Source organism: Mauremys reevesii, linkage group 4 (genome assembly GCF_016161935.1).
Source record: "Mauremys reevesii isolate NIE-2019 linkage group 4, ASM1616193v1, whole genome shotgun sequence".
Lineage (NCBI taxonomy): Eukaryota > Metazoa > Chordata > Testudines > Geoemydidae > Mauremys > Mauremys reevesii.
The window spans coordinates 125,131,704-125,155,915 of NC_052626.1; the positions used below are offsets into that span (position 1 = coordinate 125,131,704).

The 24,212-nt window shown below is 49.0% G+C and overlaps 1 protein-coding gene across 3 annotated transcripts in view; it reads right to left on the reverse strand.

Annotated features, from left to right (window-relative positions):
• The window catches only part of LOC120404739 (isopentenyl phosphate kinase-like), a 44,452-nt gene that overhangs the window by 15,096 nt on the left and 5,144 nt on the right, over positions 1-24,212 (reverse strand). Inside the window, exon 1 of one of the 3 annotated variants that reach the window (XM_039537693.1) lies at positions 23,802-23,995. The exons of 1 other annotated variant lie outside the window; for it this stretch is intronic. In XM_039537693.1, the coding sequence (XP_039393627.1) occupies positions 23,802-23,962 (161 nt within the window). In that variant the 5' untranslated portion in view covers positions 23,963-23,995. Of the gene's footprint in view, positions 1-3,492; positions 3,631-23,801; positions 23,996-24,212 lie in introns of those variants that run through there. One more of the 3 variants, XM_039537694.1, reaches the window with a different exon arrangement.

Below are 24,212 nucleotides of genomic sequence, written 5' to 3' on the forward strand. Positions count from 1 at the left end.
TTTCCAGGGGCAGGTTTATATATGCAAGCAAGAAGCAAGCTAGAGATAACGAGGTTAGTTCAATCAGGGAGGATGAGGCCCTGTTCTAGCAGTTGAGGTGTGAAAACCAAGGGAGGAGAAACTGGTTCTGTAGTTGGCAAGCCATTCACAGTCTTTGTTTAATCCTGAGCTGATGGTGTCAAATTTGCAGATGAACTGGAGCTCAGCAGTTTCTCTTTGAAGTCTGGTCCTGAAGTTTTTTTGCTGCAGGATGGCCACCTTAAGATCTGCTATTGTGTGGCCAGGGAGGTTGAAGTGTTCTCCTACAGGTTTTTGTATATTGCCATTCCTAATATCTGATTTGTGTCCATTTATCCTTTTCCTTAGAGACTGTCCAGTTTGGCCGATGTACATAGCAGAAGGGCATTGCTGGCATATGATGGCATATATTATATTGGTGGACGTGCAGGTGAATGAACCGGTGATGGTGTGGCTGATCTGGTTAGGTCCTGTGATGGTGTTGCTGGTGTAGATATGTGGGCAGAGTTGGCATCGAGGTTTGTTGCATGGGTTGGTTCCTGAGCTAGAGTTACTATGGTGCAGTGTGCAGTTACTGGTGAGAATATGCTTCAGGTTGGCAGGTTGTCTGTGGGCGAGGACTGGCCTGCCACCCAAGGCCTGTGAAAGTGTGGGATCATTCTCCAGGATGGGTTGTAGATCCCTGATGATGCGCTGGAGGGTTTTAGCTGGGGACTGTATGTGATGGCCAGTGGAGTCCTGTTGGTTTCTTTCTTGGGTTTGTCTTGCAGTAGGAGGCTTCTGGGTACATGTCTGGCTCTGTTGATCTGTCTCCTTATTTCCTCGTATGGTACTGTAGTTTTGAGAATGCTTGGTGGAGATTTTGTAGGTGTTGGTCTCTGTCTGTGGGGTTAGAGCAGATGCGGTTGTACCTCAGTGCTTGGCTGTAGACAATGGATCTTGTGGTGTGCCCGGGATGGAAGCTGGAGGCATGAAGGTAGGCATAGCGGTCAGTAGGTTTTCGGTATAGGGTGGTGTTAATGTGTCCATCAATTATTTGCACCGTAGTGTCTAGGAAGTGGACCTCCCGTGTAGATTGGTCCAGGCTGAGGTTGATGGTGGGGTGGAAGCTGTTGAAATCGTGGTGGAATTTTTCCAGAGTCTCTTTCCCATGGGTCCAGATGATGAAGATGTCATCAATGTAGCGTAGGTAGAGAAGGGGCGTAAGTAGACGGGAGCTGAGGAAGCGTTGTTCCAGGTCAGCCATAAAAATATTGGCATATTGTGGGGCCATGCGGGTGCCCATAGCGGTGCCACTGATCTGGAGATATATATTGTCATCAAATTTGAAATAGTTGTGTCTGAGGATAAAGGCACAGAGCTCAGCAACCAGTTGTGCTGTGGCATCATCAGGGATACTGTTCCTGACAGCTGGTGCAGGTGGGGAGCTGAGGCACAGAGAAGTTAAGTGATTTGCCCAGAGTCACATAGAAAGTCTGTGATGGAGCAGGGAACTGAACCCCCCAAGTCCCAGGCTACTGCCCTAACCACTGAGAAAGACTGGTACTGGGGGGAGAGGGGAAGTGAGGGTGTTTCCCCAAAATGCCAGGAGCCCAAAGAGCCAAAATAAAGAACTTTGAAGAGCCTGGGTCATGTAAATAAATAACGACAGCAAAGAACATGATGACAATGTTCCAGCCCCTCATGGTTATTAAAAATCCCATCGTGACAGTTCCAGCAAGAGCAGGGGTGCTCTGTGTCCCAGGGTCCTACCCAGCTTCCAACAGAAGTATTTCAATTCCATGTCCCTAAACCCCCCACTGGGACTTCCCTGGATACAGCATCTTCCTTCTTTTCCTTTCTAACATATCAACCTAACTTGGCCATTTTCCATTTCTCTCTCTCAGTCTACGCATCTTCCTTCTTTCCTCCGCTCTCCCTGTGCTTATCTTGGTATAATAATGGGAGTGCTCCTCTACAGCTCAAAGCACGTCATGCCATTTAACAAAAAGACCTACATCCACAGTCCCTCTTTGCAGGTGAGCTTTGGCCTCTTTCCTATCTCTCGAGGTGCACGTACAAAAACAGAACTCAACCATTGCTAACACGAGACAACATCACTTACAAAGAAACCTCCCTGAACCAGGCCACAATTCATCAGCCTCGCCACATGACATGAATGGGGGGAAATAAATGCCAGGGTCAAGGGCCCTCCGCTAACACTTCTCTGTCCCCAGCATGCAGTCATACAGATCCAGGGGCTGACAACGTAGTTATCTCAGCTGATCTCAAGTGCTGGGCTGGAGCCTGAAGAGAGAAGGTGTGTCTGAGGCAGCCAGGACCCTATCGATACAGGGCTCCAGGGCTAAGTGTCCTAGCAACAAACTGGAAGCCAAAGCAGACCATAAGGCACTGGGATATTATGTTCCCCATAAGAAGCGCTTGCTCATGAAACAATCAGCTGCATTCTGCACCAGACAAAGCTCCCAAGCGCCATTCCGGGATAGCTCCAAGGAAAGCCCATCAGATTAATCCAGTCTGGAGGTAAAAGAGACCAGGATTCCTGAGGTGGAGTCTGTAAGTGCAAATAAAAATATTAACTACTGCTGTGACCTGGGGACCCAGGAGCAGCTAAGGATCCCAAAGGGCCCTTTGAGTATTAACCTTATCAACAAGAGATGGGCAGACCCCCGAGTCAGAGACGCTGGTATTGTCTGCCCCATCACCTGTCTCCAACAACCTGCACAAGGCCACAGCTCTGATCCATGACTCTATCGTGGCTGGACAGCAGGAGAAGCCTGCCACACCATCTGAGGCAGATGGAACAGAGCTGTAGGGCTGAGTGTCTTCCACATGGTGATGGAAGTTCAGCCCAGACCATTCCACACTCTCCCTTCACATACGCACTGGGCAGGTGGGGTAAGAGTAGAACCCTGCAGTACCCTACGCAAGCAAACAGAAGAGTAATTGCCCAACCCCACTCCCTGGGATCACTTGGAGAGGAGAGATCAGAGGCAGTGCAACTCCATTTACCTTTGCCAGGGTCCACTGCCTTCACTTCCTGTCCTAATCTGTGGTGCAGTGTCATTGTGCCCAGAGACCCAGCTGCTGTGTTCTACCCCAGATGTGGGTGCATTTCTGTGGTGAAATAAGCTGTGACATTCTGTACCTTGGGGGAGCACCCTATAACCCCCATATTCCTCATTTATATAGGATTGTGATCTTGCATATAAAGCATGCCTTGTAAGGTATCAGGGAAAGGTTATGATTTGCTGAAAGTCATTTCTCTATCCATAGATGTGTATCATTAATGCATATGAAGTTATGAGAATTGTGTTGTATGGTGGTCACTAAAACATGCTGTAAATTGGGGATTCAGCCAGATATTAGCTCCCCAGAGGCAACAGCAAGGAAAGTAACCAATGCCCAGGCAGGGTATCAAACAACCCATCAACAGCCATTGTCCAGCCAGGGAGCTACAATGCAATGACTCACCTGCATGAGGCCACAGCAGGGGAATTGCTCAACCTTGCCTGGAGACTCAGCAATGCCCACCCAGGCATGCCTGGACTTGTGTTCTCCAAGCACATGGACTGAGCATAAAACAGAGTGGCCACATGCTGGGCCTTTCTCCTTCACCCACCTATGCTGAAAGCAACAAGGACACTCTGAAGACTCCAACTAAGGGGACTGGCCCAGATTTCAATGGTGAAATCTGTGTACTGTAAACTGCAATATCCAGTGGGGTGAGAAAAACTGCTTAATCTAGATGTTGCCCAGTGTAATAGGGTTGAGAGTTTAGACTGCATGGCTATATTTTCTTTTCTTTTGGTAACTAACTCTGACTTTTTGCCTATCACTTAAAATCTATCTTTTGTAGTCAATAAACTTCTTTTACTGTTTATCTTTACCAGCGAGTTTGCCTGAACTCTGTGGCAAATGTGCTCAGGTTTGCAAAGGCTGGTGTATGTCCACTTTCCATTGATGAAGTGGTGAACCAATTAATAAATCTGCACTGCTCATCTTGAGCAGTGCAAGACAGTTTATCCCTGAGGTACAGTGCTGGGAACTGGGGGGATTTGGCTCTGGTGCCTTTTTCTGTGTGATTCATGAGTGGCTCTGGGAACATTCATGCAATCTAGCTGGGTGTTGGGTCTCCACATGTGGTTGTGCTGAGATAACAGCACCTGGAGGGGTTCGCTGCTGGTCACTAGCAAGGCATTGTGAGAGACAGCCCAGGCAGAAGAGAGTTCGGGGGCACAGAGGTCCCATGGTCTCAGGCTGCACCTCGGAGATCTCATCACATAAGCAATTAAATAAAATGTAGTGACTCTATGGCCTCATCGCTCTAACATCCCCTGCCAAAATGATCCTGGTGGGTTGGGGCCAGGACTTGGTCAGAGTACCAGACCACGTCAGTCACCTGGCCAATGGGAGGCCACCTGGGCAGATGCTTTCTGGACCCTGTGGTCCAGCCACACTTGTGTAAGGACAGCCCACCGGACACATGAGCAATCCCCTCTGTCTTCACTTTCATGTGTCTGACAAGGCTGGGGCTCCAGGCAGCAGCTCATGCAGGGAAGGGTTCTCAGCCGTGAAGATGGAGGAGCAGGTGGTGTGACTGAGAAGAAGCTGGGATACAACTCCGCATTGCAGGTGATGTGAAAGCCAGGAGTAAGCCCAGACAGGAGCTCACAGAGGCAGCTCACTAGGCCTAAGTGGAGCAGAGAGCCAGAGAGTCCAAGCTAGGGAATGGAAAGGGGAAGGCAGGTGGTTGCACAAGCTACCAAAGGCCAGACGGGAATCTGGAATGCAGGGCCTCACATCCAGAAGAGCAGACTAGTAAAGTCAGAGGCTGAAGCAAGGAGCCAGAAGAGCAGAGCTGACTGCAGAGTCATGCAATAGAACTTGGGCTGTAGGAAGCTGGAGGCTTAGTGGAAGGGGAACTTGGGGAGGCAGCGATTTTGGTAATTCGGTCTAAGCATCAGGACCAACATCTGATTGTGGCTGCCTCTTATCTCAAATTGAGCCCCTTAAAATCAGTCGCTGCTTTGGAAAACACAGCTGTGATTGCTCGACAAGTCAGGCACTGAGTCAAGGACCGAGCTCAGCTCTCTGATTCCCAGCCTTGCCCTTTATCCAATACCTCATGCTTCCTGCCCTTTAGGTCACCCTCTGAAGCATTCAGCACCTACAAGTGAGAATGACTTGAATCTAAAGCCCATCACGGCCCCCCAGCTGCTCTGACACAGAGCCAACCTTAAAATAAACAAATACAAGTTTCAACAGGCCAACTCTACACATTCATAGTTTTTAAACTACCAAGAGTATTTCCTTCAAATCTGACTTATTTTGTAGATTTCAGTGAGTCTGAAAAATCAAGCCAAGTCTGAAGAATACATGTTCTATCATTCTACAATTTCTTGATCCTGATTTGCAACTACATTAGGGCCCCTTTGCACCATTCTGGAAGTATAAAGAGGCCTTAAAGTGTGAGTAAGTTACATTTATATCACCAGAATGGCGTGACAGGGCTGTAGTTTAAATGGAAATCAGACCTAGTGTCTATAAAACATATTATATTGCATAAGAAATTATAGATTGCATTATATCCCCTATGGTGCTAACTGGCAAGCCATTTATAATGAACTAAACAGAAATTGCATTTTAAAGTGTAAGCACAAGGGACCAGAGTTAAGGCTGAGATTGCATCCTTAACTCTGTATTTCCTGAATTTTAGCTGTGTAAATTTGCAACCTTAGTAGTGTATTGTCACTAATTTTGCATATACCCAGTACCTTTCCTGGTATGGACATGATATTAAGATGGAAGACCAATGAATTACAAAGTGTGTTTTCCAAGAAATGTTGCTACCTGGCCAGCGATCACGAGGTTGCCTAAAAGCTTCAGTGGCATGATAAGATCACCAATGATGGTCATAAACTGAATATCCAACTGGACTTAGTTAAAGATCAGTGCAGGTGGTGCTCGATCTACAAGGAGGCTCTATATTCCTTTGGGATTTGCCATGCTGCTGCTGTTCTCCAAATCCATAAACCAACACATGGCTGTATCTACAGCTATAAAATCTGCATTGGCCGGGAACGGCGAACCACAGCCACTGGGAGCTGCAGGGGGGCCGTGCCTGTGGACAGTCAACATCAGCAAAATACCTCCCGGCCCGCAATCAGATTACCCCGATGAGCCGCATGTGGCCCACAGACTGCCCACAACTGTTCTAAAGCCTCCGTGCTTTGGAGCAGGGACTTGAGATTTTGCAGGCAATTGGCCCTGGTATCAGGGATAAGCCTTCTGCTGACCTCTTGAAAATCTGCCCAAACTTGACCAACTAAGAAGTCTCTGAAAATCTCAGTTTGCACACGCTCAGTAGAGACAGAGTTTGGCAGCTAAATTCTTTGAAGTTTCCATCTGCACTGAGCATGCTCCACCCTGAGCTGAGCAGGACCTTCCCTGCAATTGCTCGTCCCACTTGCCAAGGAGATAGTTTCTCCTATGCCCTGAATACTTCCCGAGCCCTGCTAGAGCCTAGGCAGTGTGGAGGAGGAACAGCACAACTGGAATGCAGAGGGGTGAGGAGCAGAGGAGAGGACAAGGTTAGACTAAGAGGTGTAGGAGTCGTGGGAGTGGGAAATAGGAGAAGAGGAGGACAGAAGATGAGGTGGGGGAGGAAGGGAGAGACAGGAGCAGTGTGGGACAGGTGACAGGTACCTGAATGGAGGCAAAGGCAGAGATGACAGCAGAGGGGGACAGGCTGGAGGAACAGGGGTAAAAGGGTCTGTAACCACTACATACACCCACCCCCAGAATCTGGAATTAAACTCAGGAGACTTGGGTCTCACCATTCCTCTGCTGCCAGCAAATAGCTGTGAAATCCACTAAATGTCTTTATAAGTATGCCCCCTGGGGTCTGATTTGTAGAAGGGTTGGGTGCTCACAACTGCAACTGAAGTCAATTAGAGCTGCAACTCCGAACATATAATGTGCTATAAAAATGCTAAGTAACCCCCACTATTTGCCTGGTGGCAGCGCCAGTTGGGCATTTGACAATTTTGGCTTTAATCTCTCCGTGCCACTGTTCCCCATCTGAAAAATGGGGATGATCATCTCTCTCTCTCTCAAAGGGATGTTGTGAAGAGAAATTCATTAATGTTTGTGCCGCACTCAACTACTATAGTGATGAGCACGATAGAAAAGCCCATATAAATAAAGACTGTATCAAAAGGCCAAATTAAGGTTGCAGTGTTAGCCAATACATGTATGTTAGACATAGTATACATCACATTAGGTAGGTATTATGCACATAGTATTAACATACATTATAGATAGAAGGGATGGGAAGTTGTATTAACGGAATGTATTAGGCTCTTTCCACAATTCTGTTCACCCACGTCATGTATCCCACAACACTTTGCAAACCTAAAGTCAGCTTTGGCATTAAAAAACAGGAAGCCTGTTAAAGCCAAGATACATAAATGGTGTTTCCTAGCACAGGTTGGGAGGTACTTCTACACCCAACTAGTTTGGAATGTAGAAAGGTACCGAACAACAAGTTAAGGAATTGGTGGGTTGCTCTTAGATTACATATAAATTATTTTTAAATGGGAGCAGTCATGATATAAATATAGGTGGTTTGGGGGGGTGTATCTTTACTTTTCGTAGAAGATGTGCTTCAAACATGCTGCGAGATAAAAACTGCTTCTCAGGAGGAGGGCACGTATGTCTTCTTTTCATATTGTATATTTTGTCTTTAGACAATAACTGTGGCTGAGTTTGGGTATTTTGTCTCTTGAACATTCTTCATAATGAACCACAAGTCAATCGGTTGGCTATACTATTAGTAAACAACAGGCAACTTAATTTCTGGCTTTTTCTAACTTCTGAGAGCTTGATTTTGCAAACTTACTATTCTTTTAATGTAAGCTAGGGGGCTGTAATATAAATGTAGGATAATTATCACTTCCTACGGGTGATGGACAAAGGGGAAAAACTGTTTGTTCCTTTGTAATGTATAAAATTTTTGCTCCTTTGTAATGTATAAAGAAGGTCTGAACATTCTAGTTTTTTTGCTTGCTTTTTACATTAGAAATTCAGGTCTACACTTACCTTGCTTTTCCCTGGACAGTTAGGAAATAATAGGATTATGACTTCACAGACAGCAACAAAGTAAGCCCTGATACCTGAGAGGGGAATGGATTTATTCAGATTTTTAAGCACTATGTTTTGTCTTTTTCAGTAGCACCTATTTAACTCTAATGCCTGAGAAACAGCTGGGAGAAAAAAAAATCTGAGTTAAAGATCAAACACCTTGACCCCATTCAGTTGAGGGCTGAGAGAGCTGCTATTCTACATATCCGGGTCCTCCAGTGAAACCTCCAGCAAAACAGAGAAGACCAGAATGGACACTCCTGATATTCACAGGGTAAGAAACAATCTGGGGTTTTTTTTTCCAAATACAAGCCCCTTTCTGGCCTTCTTCATAAATTCTAAAGAAAGAGGAAAGCTTAAAAATCCAAATTTCCTTCCCCCCACCCCCCGATCCCTTTTAAAAGGATGTGGACCACAAGGCTGATCTGCCTTTAAAAAGACAGTGCTCCTATTATTACTTCTAGGATCCAGTTCCTGGTGCAGGGGTGGGGGAAGCACATGGAAGGGTGGAGAGCCAAGATCACAGGGAAGAAAAGCTCAGAGATGCCACACATGGGACCCCTTGGCAGCAGTACACCCAAGCCAGGGCTGGGAGTGCCTTGCCGTGCAGTTGACTCTGCAGTGCAGTACCCATAATAGCATCCTCCCACACTATCCATACTATAGTAAAGGGGAGAACTCGGAGCATGGCATAGCAAGAGGACAAGACAGAGCGCTTCAGTAAGACAACACAGCACCAAACCTGACAACTGACACAAGAGATGGTCCTGCCTGCAAACAACTCTGATGAACAAGGGAATCCATCTCTCTTCCACCAACCAGCCCTGATATCCTTTAGCTCAGGGGTGGGCAAACTTTTGGCCTGAGGGCCACATCTGGATATGGAAATTGTATGGCGGGCCATGAATGCTCATGAAATTGGGGGTTGGGGTGTGGGAGGGGGTGAGGGCTCCAGCTGGGGGGTGCGGGCTCTGGGGTGGGGCTGGGGATGAGGAGTTCAGGGTGCAGGAGGGGGCTCCGGGCTGAGGTAAGGGGTTGGGATGGGGGGGTGAGGGCTGAGGGTGTGGGCTCTGGGGTGGGGCTGGGGATGAGGGGTTTTGAGGACGGGACAGGGATCAGTGCTGGGGTAGGGGATTGGGGCCCGGAAGGGAGAAAGGGGTGCAGGCTCTGGGCGGCCCTTACCTCAAGCAGCTTCCGGAAGGAGTGGCATGTCCCCACTCCGGCTCCTACGCAGAGGCATGGCCAGGCAGCTTTGCACATTGCCCCGTCCTGGCCAATGGAAGCTGCGGGGGCCGCGCTTGGGGCAGGGGCAGCGTGCAGAGCCCCCTGGCTGCCCCTACATGTGGGAGCTGGAAGGGGGACATGTTGCTGCTTCCGGGAACCGCACGGAGCGGGGCCAACCCGTGACCCCGCTCCCCGGCTGGAGCATCGAGCAGGGCAAGCCCTGGACTCTGCTCCCCTGAGAGAGCTCAAGGGCCAGATTAAAATGTCTGAAGGGCCGGATGCGGCCAGTTTGTCCACCCCTGCTTTAGCTAGACATCTCACAGACTGCCCTCTCCTATAGTCTATATCCATTTGTGTGCCTATATCCATCACCTTTCCCCTCTGCCAGCCCTAGTGAAGATTCCTTTACCACGAGACGTGCGTGTGTGAGCATTTTGTAGGGTGCGATAGGGCCTAGTGTCTATGATGCTCGCCTTAGGGCTCACGGCACTGCAGACGCATCTGATCTGACAGGGAGCAGGGGATCCAGACTTCCTCCCTATGCATTTGGAGGAATGCCAGGGTTAGGAGAGTTAAAGTGGCTGTGGCGTGGGCGGAGAGCGTAAATTACCCCAAGTGAGTTTTAACACCTCTTTATATAGTAACTATCAAAAGCCCAGCCCCCCCTTGGCATCTGCTTTCTAGCAGTTCCACACGCTTGGCTGCCCAGAAAGATGTCGGCAATAGAGGGCTTCTCTACGCTGGCACTTTGCAGCGCGGCAGCTTTCTCGCTCGGGGGTGTGAAAAAACAGCCCCCTGAGCGCAGCAAGTTACAGCGCTGTAAAGCGCCAGTGTAGACAGTGCCCCAGTGCTTTAGCGGTGTCAGTGTAGACTAGCCCAGAGATATAAACCGACAGGAGACAGGAGTTTTGGAAGCTGCAATGGTCCCTCATGCTTAAGAAAGGCTGCGACGTGCAGAGAATGCAATGAGTGACCCTGCACATGCTCCCGGCCACCCATGGTTTGCCTCTATGGCAGGGCCCTGCTGACATGACTGAGAGGGGCCTTTACTAAGCATCGTTGCCACCGTTATTGAAATATTCACACAGAAGTTTTCATAGGAGAATCTCATCGTACTTTGCAGTGCGTGAATTACGCCTCAAAATACTCCTCCAAGGTCAGTATCATTATTCCCATTTGAAAGGTGGGGAAACTGAGGCAAAGACAGCAACAAAGTAAGGACTAGAATCCAGGAGTCAATTCCCAGGACCCTGTCAGGGTTTCTTCCCCACTGTGAACTCTGGGGTACAGATGTGGGGACCCACATGGAAGCCCCCTAAGCTTATTTCTACCAGCTTAGGTTAAAACCTGGTACACTGCCACCACCAAGTGACTTACAAGAAACAGGGAAAGGACCACTTGGAGTTCCTCTTCCCCCAAAATATCCCCCCAAACCCTTACACCCCCTTTCCTGGGGAGGCCAGAGAATAATCTCCTAACCAACTGGTTACAAAGTGATCTTTGGACAATGGAAAAATCAGTCAGGTTCTTAAAAGAAGGATTTTATTAAAAAGAAAATGTAAAAATCATCTCTGTAAAATCAGGATGGAAAATAACTTCACAGGGTAATCAGATTCAAAGAGCCCAGAGGAACCCCCTCTAGCCTTAGTTCAAAGTTACAACAAAACAGGGATAACCTCCCTCTAGCGAAAGTAAAATTCACCAGTTGAGAAAACAAAGATAAACTAATACGCCTTGCCTGGCTGTTACTTACAAGTTTGAAATATGAGAGACTGGTTCAGAAAGATTTGGAGAATATGGATTGATGTCTGGTCCCTCTTAGTCCCAAGAGCGAACAACCCCAAAACAAAGAGCACAAACAAAAGCCTCCCCCCTCCAGATTTGAAAGTATCTTGTCCCCTTACTGGTCCTTTGGGTCAGGTGTCAGCCAGGTTACCTGAGCTTCTTAACCCTTTCCAGGTAAAAGGATTTTGGTGCCTCTGGCCGGGAGGGATTTTATAGTATTATATACAGGACGGTTGTTACCCTTCCCTTTATAGTTATGACAACCCTGCTCTAACCACCAGACAACACTGCCACCTAGAGGTGGGAATAGAAGCAGGGGCCCTGACACACAACCCTTTGCTCTACTCACTAGAACACACTCCCTCCCAGAACCACAAATAGAACCCAAGGATCCAGAGTGCTGGGGCCCTGCTCTAACCACTAGGTCACCCTCTTTTCTAAAAGTTATAGGTAACAGTTAACTTCATTGAGCAGTCAAGTGACAGGCAGTGTCACAGTGCAGTATAGTCTCTAATGAAAAGCTTAGCTGGGAAAAAATAAATAAAAGGAAATAAAGTTCTCTCATGGGACCCCCTTCTCTGAGATTCCCAGTTCATCTTTCTGAAATGTACAGGAATCGGCTCTACCAAGATGAGCACCTTTACATTAATCTAAATGTACCCAGCCTACAGGACACTGATTTAACCGATATGGATAAGCTGGTATGGCCCAGGACTCGGTATTGCCAAAACTCATTAGCCAGGCCCCAAAAATCACGAGATTGCTTTTGTAAGGATTTCCTGATTTTTTTAAGCCTTTTCCTTTGCTGTTTGATTTCTGAACCTTTCTAGTGCACTTGGGCCACATTTGCAACCTTTTCTATGCAACCACAAGGGACAGAAATTCAATTTTTAACCAAAAGTGGAGATTCTCACATCATCACATGATACCAGGAGCTGGGCCTTTAAGAAAACTGCCCAAAAGCAAAAGACTTGCAGTAAAATTATGAGCGTCAACAACACTGAGGCCTCTGTGTCTGTCTTCTGGATAGTGAGCGCTTCAGAGCAGGGACCGTCATGCACAGCTCCAAGCATGTTATCGGTTGCTCAACCAAAAAATAATAATGCTGCCTTACTGTAAAACTACACTAGAAAAAGAGAGCTGGAAATGCTGCTCTGTGAGACTAGGACATAGCATGAGATGGTCTCGGCCTTCAAGCGCTTACAGTCTAAATAGACAAAGCAGACAAAACGTGGGAGAAAGGAGGTGGTATCATTCCCAGTTCCCACTAGAAAAGGAAACTGAGGTGCAGCCAGATTTAGTGACTTGCCCAAAGGCCATACAAGGAGCCTGGAAATGAACCTGTATCTCCTGAGTCCCAGTCCAGGACCTTACCCACCAGTATACTTCACCATAGCCTCAAAACTGCTCTAATATTACCGCAGGGCCAGGGCAGAACCAGCTCTGAGATCAGAGTCACAAATGGCTCCACAGGGACTCCACTACCTCCAATGGACCCTGTATCCACTGGGCCCTTCCCATAGCTGGACCCTGTATGCACTGGACACAACTGCAAATCTAGCCCCATGAATTTTAGAAAAAGTGGATTAGGAGGATGCATTAAGTGGATGCATATAGGACAAGGAGCCAAGAACTCCTAGGTTCTTAACACGTCTTTGCCACCAACTCCCTTTGTGGCAAGTGGACCAGGGATGATGTCACTTAATTCATTAGAGCCAAATTTCAAGAACAGTTCCGCATCCAGGAGTTCTCATTAAGATCAATGGAAAATCCCAAAACAATACCCCACACTGGAGAACAATGGAGAAGTCACACACACAATTGGGAACAATGAGGATGGCAGACTTGCAAATTTGGCCATTAATGTTGGAAGACACTAGGCTAGCAATATGCAAAGTGTGTTCTTCTTATCTATTAAAGCAATGGTAGAGCCAGAGCATAACACATTTGCTGAAGGATGAAAATCTCAAGAACAATTTTAGGAACATCAGAATCATCCTAAAGAAACAGCCCAATAGTCTACCTAGACTGTTATCCTGCTCCCAAACACGGCCAGCCTTGGATGCTCCAGCAAAACCCCTATAAAACGGCTGATCAGTTGTGTATTATGTAGTGCAGTAGGAAGTATTAGTTCCTGACCCCAGCTGCTGATTAGCATATGACCTGATGCATGATGATTGGCCATCCTTGAGGTTCTTATCCAAGCCAGTGTGCCCATAGATATTATTCATGCATTCAGAACCTACCTGAACTATTGGACTCAATGATATCCTGCTGCAGTGAGTTCCACAGGTCAGTTCTACTGTGGATTATCTCCTTTTCTCCATTTTAAATTTGATTCCCTTGAAGTTACTTGAGGAAGAAATTATTCTAAAAGAAGACAATGTTCCTGCCCTGCAGAGCCTGCAGTCTAAAGAGGGCACCCCTTTCTGTGAAATGGGCATATTACCCTTCCAAATTCTGCTGCAGAATTAGCTTCCCCAGGCAACTGCATCACACAACCCAGCCCTGGCAAACTGCACTTTCTTCCACCCCCCTCCTCATTGGGATGGTCCTCTCTTGCCATGTGTTTATCTTCTCAGCAGCAGCTTGATCAGGATTAAGTATCTTATGTTCTCCTAAACAAAACCTGGAAGGGATGGATGGCAGCAGGGGGAACAGGTTAAACAAACAGACTAAGCAATTTGATATGCATCATGATGTCTGGCTTGCCAGCGTTAGAGCAGTAACAGAGTCTGTGCCAGCCAGTTATGGTGGTGGAGGAGGGCAGGGAGATGAGGAACTGGGCTGAGATCTACTGAATTCATTTCACACCAATTCACTGAGCAGCCATCAGATGGGAAGGAGAACGAACAAAGCCAGTGACAAAACTCTCCATACCAACTTCTGGAGCCATCTAGTCCCAAAGGCTAAGCACAGCTGTATCTTTTCAGCTTAACCAAGTGGGAGAGAAAAGGTGGGTAAGGTGGTATCTGTATTTGGACCAACTTCTGTGGAAGAGACAAGTTCTTGAGCTCCAGAGAGCTCTTCTGCAGGTCTTGGCCTGTGTTCATCATGTCCTTACTCATGGAGCAAGTGGCCTCCAAGGTTTTTGTCCCCTTGCTGGTATCCATGCGAGGAATTAACACATCTAACAGGTTTGTGTTTTGAAGACTCAGGAAGGAAGCATGCCCCACCGAGCAGAGCAGCTTAATCTCAGGGACCCCAGTTTATGCCATTGCTTTTGCACAGGGTCCAAGAAAGGAAGTGACTTCCAAATCCTTTTGTTGCCTGCTGCTTGGAGACCGAATGATGACCTTTGCTCTCCCTGCTGATCTCAGTGATGGCTCCCCGGTGGCGCAGTTGCAGTGCATGGACTTGGCACGTGGAGGGGAGGGCAGGGGTAGTGAAAATGCTGGCTGGAGAGGACATCGTAAAATAACAATCTGGCACTTATTAGCAGCCAAGGCTTATGTCAGACTACTGCAAATATTCACCCCCGACCTTTTCAAGCATGTTTTCTGAGAGCCTACACTCATTAAGTGCTACTTGATCCTCTGCTAATGCAGCAATTACGAAAGGACCATGAGGGCTTGTCTGATCAACACCTTGACTGGGAATGGGGCTGCACACTCCCATTCTTCCCAGGGCTGCTTTTCCCCATTTGCCTGGGATGGTCATTAAACCAGCACACTTTTAGGATTCAGAGTGGTAGCCGTGTTAGTCTGTATCAGCAAAAAGAATGAGGAGTAATTGTGGCACCTTAGAGACTAACAAATTTATTTGGGCATAAGCTTTTGTGGGCTAAAACCCACTTCATCGGATGAATGCAGTGGAAAATACAGTACGAAGATATATGTACACAGAGAACATGAAAAAATGGATGTTGCCATACCAGCTATATTTTCGGGGGGGGGGGGGGGAGGGGAGGGAGGGGGGGGAGAGAGTGAGAGAGAGAGAGAGAGAGAGAGAGTGAGTGAGTGTGTGTGTCTTCATGCTGTACTTTCCACTGCATGCATCCGATGAAGCCCACGAAAGCTTATGCCCAAATAAATTTGTTAGTCTCTAAGGTGCCACAAGTACTCCTGTTCTTTTTACAGTTTTAGGAGGAATGGAAACCCAAGCCTGGTCCGGGGCATTTTGCTTTGCTATGGTTGCACAGGCTCAAGGAAGAACCTCAAAACTCCAGGCCTCAGCTCCTTCTGCCCGTCCAAGGAAGCATTGCCACGTGGTGTGAAGGTGATCACTGGGAGGCTCCATTGGCAAAGGACTCTCAGCTACCCAGCGTCTGCAGCAGGCTCCTGTCATCAGATCTCCCCATTGAGGGAGACAGTCTGTGGCAGAGGCAAGCCCAGATCAACCTCCGGAGACAATCACAACCCCAAACTCAGCTGAGATGGGCCCTCTCCATACTGGACTGAGCCAACCCCCCAATTCATACACCCCTAACATAAGTGAAATCCTGCTCAGCCTTCATCTAATCCAGAGGACCCCACTAGCTCAAAACCCTGTCTTCATGCGGAGCCCCACCACGGCCACTGTTCCTCCTGTGGGATTCAACCCAGTGACACCTCCCCAAACGTGAGCCAGAGGGTCACTAGAGTGAGGTTCCCTCAACCGTACTCATGGGCTGCCCCCTCCCCTGGGGTCCCAGCCCCAGCAGTGCAGACACAGCGCAGGACACTCCTTGGCACTGTCCTTATCATAACATTTTTTGAGTCTTTGTAGCTTAAAAGCCACAGAAAACCACAAACTCTGAACATCACACACATTCTGTTCTGTGGATGAGGGGAAAGCAGTGGATGTGCTATTTCTGGACTTTAGCAAAAGCTTTTGATACAGTCTCCCACAGTATTCTTGCCAGCAAGTTAAAGAAGTATGGGCTGGATGAATGGACAGTAAGGTGGATAGAAAACTGGCTAGATGGTCAGGCTCAACGGGTAATGATCAATGATTCCATGTCTAGTTGGCAGCCGGTATCAAGTGGAGTGCCCCAAGGGTCGGTGCTGGGGCCGGTTTTGTTCAATATCTTCATTAACGATCTGGAGGATGGTGTGGACTGCACCCTTAGCAAGTTTGCAGATGACAGTAAACTGGGAGGAGTGGTTGATACGCTGGAGGGTAGGGATAGGATACAGAAGGACCTAGACAAATTAGAGGATTGGGCCAAAAGAAATATGATGAGGTTCAACAAGGACAAGTGCAGAGTCCTGCACTTAGGACAGAAGAATCCCATGCACTGCTACAGACTAGGGACCGAATGGCTGGGCAGCAGTTCTGCAGAAAAGGACCTAGGGGTTACGGTGGACGAAAAGCTGAATATGAGTCAACAGGGTGCCCTTGTTGCCAAGAAGGCTAATGGCATTTTGGGTTGTATAAGTAGGGGCATTTCCAGCAGATCGAGGGATGTGATCATTCCCCTCTACTCAGCACTGGTGAGGCCTCATTTGGAGTACTGTGTCCAGTTTTGGGCCCCACACTACAAGAAGGATGTGGATAAATTGGAGAGAGTCCAGCGGAGGGCAACAAAAATGATTAGGGGGCTGGAGCACATGACTTATGAGGAGAGGCTGAGGGAACTGGGATTGTTTAGCCTGCAGAAGAGAAGAATGAGGGGGGATTTGATAGCTGCTTTCAACTACCTGAAAGGGGGTTCCAAAGAGGATGGATCTAGACTGTTCTCAGTGGTAGAAGATGACAGAACAAGGAGTAATGGTCTCAAGTTGCAGAGGGGGAGGTTTAGGTTGGACATTAGGAAAAACTTTTTCACTAGTAGGGTGGTGAAGAACTGGAATGGGTTACCTAGGGAGGTGGTGGAATCTCCTTCCTTAGAGGTTTTTAAGGTCAGGCTTGACAAAGCCCTGGCTGGGATGATTTAGTTGGGTTTGGTCCTGCTTTGAGCAGGGGGTTGGACTAGATGACCTCCTGAGGTCCCTTCCAACCCTGAGATTCTATGATTCTCAGACACAGCACGATAACAAATTGTTTTCCCCTTTATGCCTTAGAATTTAATTTAGCTTTGCCAAGAAAAGCTGGTGGAATGGCAGCAGCCCTGCCAGCTATAACCACACTCCAAGGCTGCCTCACTGAGTGCTGGTCATACATCTGAGCGCAATGGTCAGGGATTGCACTGGCCTTGGTTAGATGTGGGTCAGCGACAGCATGGGAGACATGGAATACAACGAGCACTGAGTTAGAACTGCTTCTCACCACAGGGGGTCTGCACACAACTCCTTCTATGCATAGCTAGAAACACCCTCCGTGTGGGCTAGCCCAGGTCACATCATGCGCTTCCCTGAAAACAACGGCCCCCATACTGAAAAAGCAGAGTGGCCAGTTGACGTAAACTGGCACAGCCTGCAGCATATTCAAAGCCATAGGCACCGACTCTGTGGGTGCTCCCAGAGCTGGAGCACCCACGGGGAAAAAATTGGTGGGTGCAGCAGCTCCCCCCCGCCCGGCCCAGATCACCTCCGCCTCCTCCCTTGAGGGCCCGGTGTCCCCGCTTCTCCCCCAAGCTCCCAGCGCTTGCTGCCGCGGAACAGCTGTTTCACGGCAGTGAGCGCTGGGAGAGGGGGAACACGGCACGCTCGGGGAAGAGGCGAGCCTGAGGCAGGGATTTGGGGAAGGGGTTGGAATGGGGGCAGGGCCGGAGGTATGTGGTGGGGGGGTCGAGCACCCACTGGCACTGCGAAAAGTTGGCACCTATGTTCAAAGCCTGTCATGCTGGAAGACGTCTAGATTTGCGTCACAAGCCACGTGAATGGGAGGACTCAGAAGTGCCATACTACATATTGTGACGCTCTTTACTAAGAGGGAACACCCTACACCCACATGTTCATCTTTAAAAAAAAAACGGTGTGGTATCTAATGCAAAGTTTGTCATGTTGGGTGTCTTCGGAAGGCTCATGATGCACTGAGCATTGTTGTTATAATGATGTTATAGTAATGGTTACAGTGAGGTTATAGGTTATAATTTCATGTATATAGTTATGAGGCTGAGAATGTGTCCTCATGGCTTAAAGCAAGCCCAGGCAAAAACCCCAAGAACAGAGAGGCAGTTCGCACTTTGTCAGGGCATGGATGGGACAAACCCAGCCCAGCCTCACAGGAACAATGGACACTGGCTTAGGCAGCAACAATCTGTTAGACCCTCGAGGGAGTCACCCCCCTTCCTTTGGTCAGTTTGGGACTGCAATGAGGTAATGCTCACCTGACTCTGAAGGGGAGGGGGGGGGCAAAGCCAGGAGGAAAGAAAGAACATGATAAAAGGGAGAAGCATTTTGCCATGCTCTCTCTCTCTTCCTCCTACATCTACAGACACCACCACCACCACCACTCGACTGAAGCGCTGATCAAAGGGGAGAGCCTGGCTGAAAAGTAACCAGCCAGCTTGTGGTGAGAAACATTTATGTTTGTAAGGGCACTGAAAGTGTTAAGAACAGCTTAGAATGCGTTTTGCTTTTATTTCATTTGATCAAATCTGACTTCTTGTGCTTTGACTTATTAACTATAAAGATAGATTTTAAGTGATTATAAATGTTTGTTTATTCTACCTGAAGCAGTGCGTTTGGTTTGCAGTGTGTCGGAGGTTCCCCTTGGGATAACAAGCCTGGTACATATCAATTTCTTTGTTAAACTGACAAACTTATATAAACTTGCAGCGTCCAGATAACTGGACACTGCAAGACGGGGGTTCCTAGGGTTGTGTCTGGGACCGGAGATATTGGCTAGTGCCATTCGCTTGCAAGTAGCTGGGAGCAGCTGACATGCCAGCGGCTGTGCGTTAACAGCCCAGGAGTGGGGGTTCTCACAGCAGAGCATGGTAAGGCTGGCTCCCAGAGTCAAGGATTGGAGTGACCTAGCAGATCCAGGTCCAGACAACACCAAAGGGGAATGTCACACATAGCAATTCACAGGTGTCAGAGATGGAAAGGGCCTGTCCACCTCCCCCTGGAGCCAGCACAGGATTGTTCCCTACAGGACAGTCCCTTAGGTTTGGTGTGGAATAGTTTTAAAGTCCCAAGCATTTGGGATTCCAGCACTTCCCGTGGAGTGGTCGATACATCTCATTGTCAGCCTAGATCTCCCAATAGTCAGCCTAAACATTCCCGATCGTACCATTATCCCATTATACTTAGTTATGCCCCCGTGACCCACCCTAAATCATTCCTCTCCTGCCCTGGTGTTAACACCTGCCAGGAATTCCTAGACTGCTGCCATAACCCCTGTATCACTGCTTACCGACAGTCAGCTCTTTTAACCTTTCATCATGAGTCGCTCTCTGCACTGCTGGCTCGTCCCTGAAGTCCACCATGAGGCTACTGTAGGAAGCCAAACTGGAACCTGGATTCAATCAGCTTCTAAACCAGGGGTAGGAAACCTATGGCATGTGTGCCGAAGGGGGCACGTGAGCTGATTTTCAGTGGCACTCACACTGCCTGGGGCCTGGCCACCAGTCTGGGGGGCTCTGCATTTTAATTTAATTTTAAATGAAGCTTCTTAAACGTTTTAAAAACCTTATTTACTTAAATAACTAAACTATCGTTGTATGTAATTATAGACTTAGAGAAAGAGACCTTCTAAAAACATTAAAATTATTACTGGCACGTGAAATCTTAAATTAGAGTGAATAAATGAAGACTCGGCACACCGCTTCTGAAAGGTTGCCGACCCCTGTTCTGAAACATCTTAATGTGATCTGGGGGCCATTCCTGTTCAGGGCCCAGTGGTGCACTGGTGGGAAGTGTCTAGGGACCTCTTGTTAAAATCCAGCCATCATTTTTGCAGGGAAGATTGGGCGATCACTTTACCAATGCTGGAGCCCCACCCCCTGGATGCTGCTAATTCATTCCTAGCAGGGATGGCTCGTCTCTGGGGCTCCTACCTGCATTTCCCCCACTCTGCCTTTGGAATGGAACTGATTGCAGGTGTCTAGTAATACCACTCTTTGTCCAGAGGACTGTCCTGTTCAGCTCCCCTACAATTTCATTGTTCCTCTTGCCTCATTTCCAGAGTGGAACACTATGCTATACTTGGAATATTTTCAGGTGCAAAACATTTATGGCCAAAAGACACTTACGAGTCTGTTAGCCAAGGGGTGACCTTTCTTCTCATTTTTGTTGATGGGGGCAATAAATAAATTCCCCTGGCAATCGCCCCCCTCCCCAATCCTTGGGGGTCTATCACTGGCTAAAGGGGAATATTTTTGTGGAAGCCTTATGTTAAAATACTGGCAGCTCAGGCTGCCTGATGTGCCTTATGAGCTCTATCCAGGAATCGCTTCCTTCCCCCACTGAAACGGGGCAGCAGTTTGGTACAGCACAGCAATACATCGGGACAGGACCGGGGAAGAAGTGAGGAAAAATCCTGTATGCAACTGAAACACACAGGAATTGTAGGGAGGCAGAATGCAACTTCCCAAGGTGGAATCTGGCCAGGACACCTGGCCTGACACCCTTACTCCTGCCAAAAGTGCTAAGGGGTCTGTAATGATCACAGGGGCTTTGGTTTTATAGTGCATCCAAAGGGCAGCACCCCCGGGGCATTGCTCCAGTCTTGGAACAAAAGGAAGGGTGCCCCCTACTGACTTAAAAGCATATTGGGTTTTCTTTGGTGGCCTCCCATCCAAGTACTAATCCAGCCCATCCCCACATAGCCTGCAAGGTTTCTGGATTGCAGCTTGAGGTTAAATGGCTGCAGGCCACTAAAAATGTGACCCTAAAATGTTCAGACCAAGATACACCTGGCCCGTTTGCTCAATTTATTCATTTCAATCCAGTTCCCTAGTGCGCAGTGCCCACGCCATCCTGCGATGAGCCTGCCAGACATCTGGCTGACTGGGCCTGGCACCCTCCCAGAGGCAGCTGCAGGATTTAGTCACTTCCGGCAGCTCCCTCCCCACTTGTGCCAAGTCAGATAGGAACATGCCGGATTCAGGGAGGTCAAAGAAGCAGAGTAGCGAGAAGGCCCAGGGTGAGGGGATAAGGGCAGGCAAGATCCCACTCAGTGCCACTAATTCCTCGACCCAGCATGCCCAGTGTGAGAAGATGCCCACACCTACACACATGGTGTACCATGGCTCATGTGGGCCAATAGCAGGAGGGTGTGCAAGTGCCCGGAGCCATTTCTGCCAGCAGCGCACAGGGGAGCTCCCAACCCACGGCAGTGCAGTAGATGCTGCTGGGTGAGCGGTCACCCTCCCAATGATCCAGAGATAAGCAGCCCTGACAAGCATGGGTAAGCCAGGCTCCAAGCACCCTTCTAGCCCCGATCTCATGGTGACTGACAGCCACTGGGCAGAGATGGATCCCCTCCCCCACGCTCACCTTGCAGCACTGCACTGCCGGCTATCTGGCATTGGGCAAGGGGTGCCATCTTCCTCTGGAAGATCAGGGACTAGCAGCTTGTGTAGCCAGCTTCCCAGAGCTTGGGGGTGGCTGACCAGGGCAGGATACAGGGCTAAGTGTTGCAGTTACCGAGTGCCTTACACACAGCTAGGCTCGCTAGACTCCTGGGCCCATCTACTATGACAGGAGGTGGGGTGAGAGCACACCATGTATGGGGCTTTGCAATGTCTATGTTTGCATTAGTGCCACAAGAACATATTGTCTTTGGTGGGAACACTGAGCAGAGCTGGAGGTTGCGTTCAGCGTATTGAGACTGCATCACCAGGGTTTGTCTGGAGGCTGCTATCACAGAGGTAACAGCCTCCATAGCCAGCAGCATCTGCAGAAGTTGCCCAATCTCACACCCGGTTCTCTAGCATTTAAGGCTTGCCTAAACAAACGTTCTTCATAGCAAGCTTAGGCTCGCTCATCCCACTGCTCCGCTGATGCCCCTCAACCTCGACCATGACCTCTAGATTCCTACCTCCAAGCCTCTTTTCACACTGCTCCTTATTCTTCGAACAGCCACCCTCATCTGAAAATCCCCTTCCTCTGCCCCCACGTCTCCTTATAACCAGACAGGGCACAACCCCAAACACCAGATCCAAACAACATCCATGTGCGAAAGCCACTCCCAGATCCTAATTTTGTGCCCATCTTTACTTCAGCCCCATCCCTCCCCTTCCACTCTCTGCTCCTACCCTTGGGTCCCATCCAAAGCTCCTTAAACCTGAGAGAACCACACCACAGTGACCTAACTCAGGGTATGTCAACACTGCACACTAAGCCCCAGCTCTGGTTCAGGGTGGAGCCCAGTCCCCCTTCCATCCACACACAAATTAGTCTGACTCAGGTCAGTAAGCACTCAGGACCCTGGTCCTAGAAGCTTGCTTCGGGGAGTGGTCAGAGTGAGAGTCCTGCTGTGCCTCAGGGCCAAGCCCTGTCATTTTGCAGTGTGGACATCGGTCAAACTGCAGACCCGAGTCACAAGATCTGCATAGCACAGTGTGGATGTGTTAGCACAGCTGCGAGACCCAGGCCCAGCAATTGTAAGCCCAGGTTTACAATGCAGTGTGGACGCTTGGAAACACGGACTCCACAAGCCTGGGTCCTGCAGACCCTGGGTTTACAATGAAGTGTGGACGCTTGGATAAGAACATAAGAACGGTTACACTGGGTAAGACCAAAGGCCCATCTAGCCCAGTATCCTGTCTTCTGACAGTGGACAATGCCAGGTGCCCCAGAGGGAATGAACAGAACAGGGAATCATCAAGTGATCCATCCCCCGTCACCCATTCCCAGCTTCTGGCAAACAGAAGCCAAGGACACCCTCCCTGCCATTGCATACAAACAACCTAAGATTGCACCACTAAAGTCTTATCGCTAATGATCCAAAGCAAGACAAATTTGAACCCAGGCCTCAAGACAGAAGGCCACTCTATTAATCCAATGTATTGTCTAGTCTGCTTATACTAGAATTTTTGTTTGTTTGGTTTGTTCTGAATGTAAACATGCTGACTTTCTTGGTCAGTATTTTGAAACAAGTGTACTCATTCTATTGGCTATCTGCATTATAATAAGGAAGGTGTGTGTTTATTTTCAATTTCTTCTTATTCTGTAGCCTAGCAAAGCTGGAAACGCTGCAGGGCTATGGTGCCGCATAACTAACCCCTCTTGCCAGTGAAGCAAGACTGACTCCAAAAGTCCTCTCGACCTGATTTTTGGTGAGATGGTGTTTTAAATTCTGGGAGGAATGTAAAGCGAAGAAGGTAAATCAGAAGGGAGTGGGAGACGGGTTTCAGGGCTCTGAATGGCAAATTAAGACACCCCCCCCCACCTCATAGAAACTAAGAGAAAGTTAAAAATCTCTAGCAGCTCCAGTCATAGCACATGTTCCAATAAAATAAGGCAAAGTGTCTAGTACTTAGATCATGGGACAAGGCATCAGGACTCTTGGGTTCGATACACAACTTACATGGATACACGTGTTTAGAGCAGTGTAACACTTGCCTCCCCAGGGACTGCAGTGAGATTGACCAAGGAACAGAGCCACTTCCCTCCTCTAGGGGCTCTCATTTCTCCTCATCCCGGCTGTTCCGGGATCAGCAATGGGGAGCCCCCTGTGTCCTTCACCCCGGGGCCTGAGCCCGAGCCTCGTTCCCTGGCTCGGATCCCCGCTGGGGGGTTGTGCCTTGGGAGAGCTGGAGTGGGTGGGAACAGGGCCGGGCGAGCTCCCCGGACGCCGGCAGGGCCGCCTCCTACCCTGCTCCGTGCACCACAATGCAGCTTCCGGCGCCAGCTCCGCACAGCCCCCGCACGATTCCCGCCGCTCGCCGCAGGGACTCGGCCCGCAGCGTCTCCAGCTGGTTCTTCTCCGTCAGCGCGCTGCCCCCCAGCTTCACGATGCAGCCCACTGCAGCCATGGGGCGCTCGCACCACACACTGCCACTCTGCCCCCGGCCCGCCCCCACAAACAGCCACTCCGCCCCCCGGCCCGCCCCCACATACAGCCACTCCCCCACCGCAACCACCCCCCACACAACCAACCCCCGCCCACGCACAGCCACTCCGCCCCTGGCCCGGCCCGGCCCGCCCCGCCCCACATACAGCCACTCCCCGGCCCGGCCCGCCCCCACAAACAGCCACCCCCCCCCCCCGCAACCACCCCACATA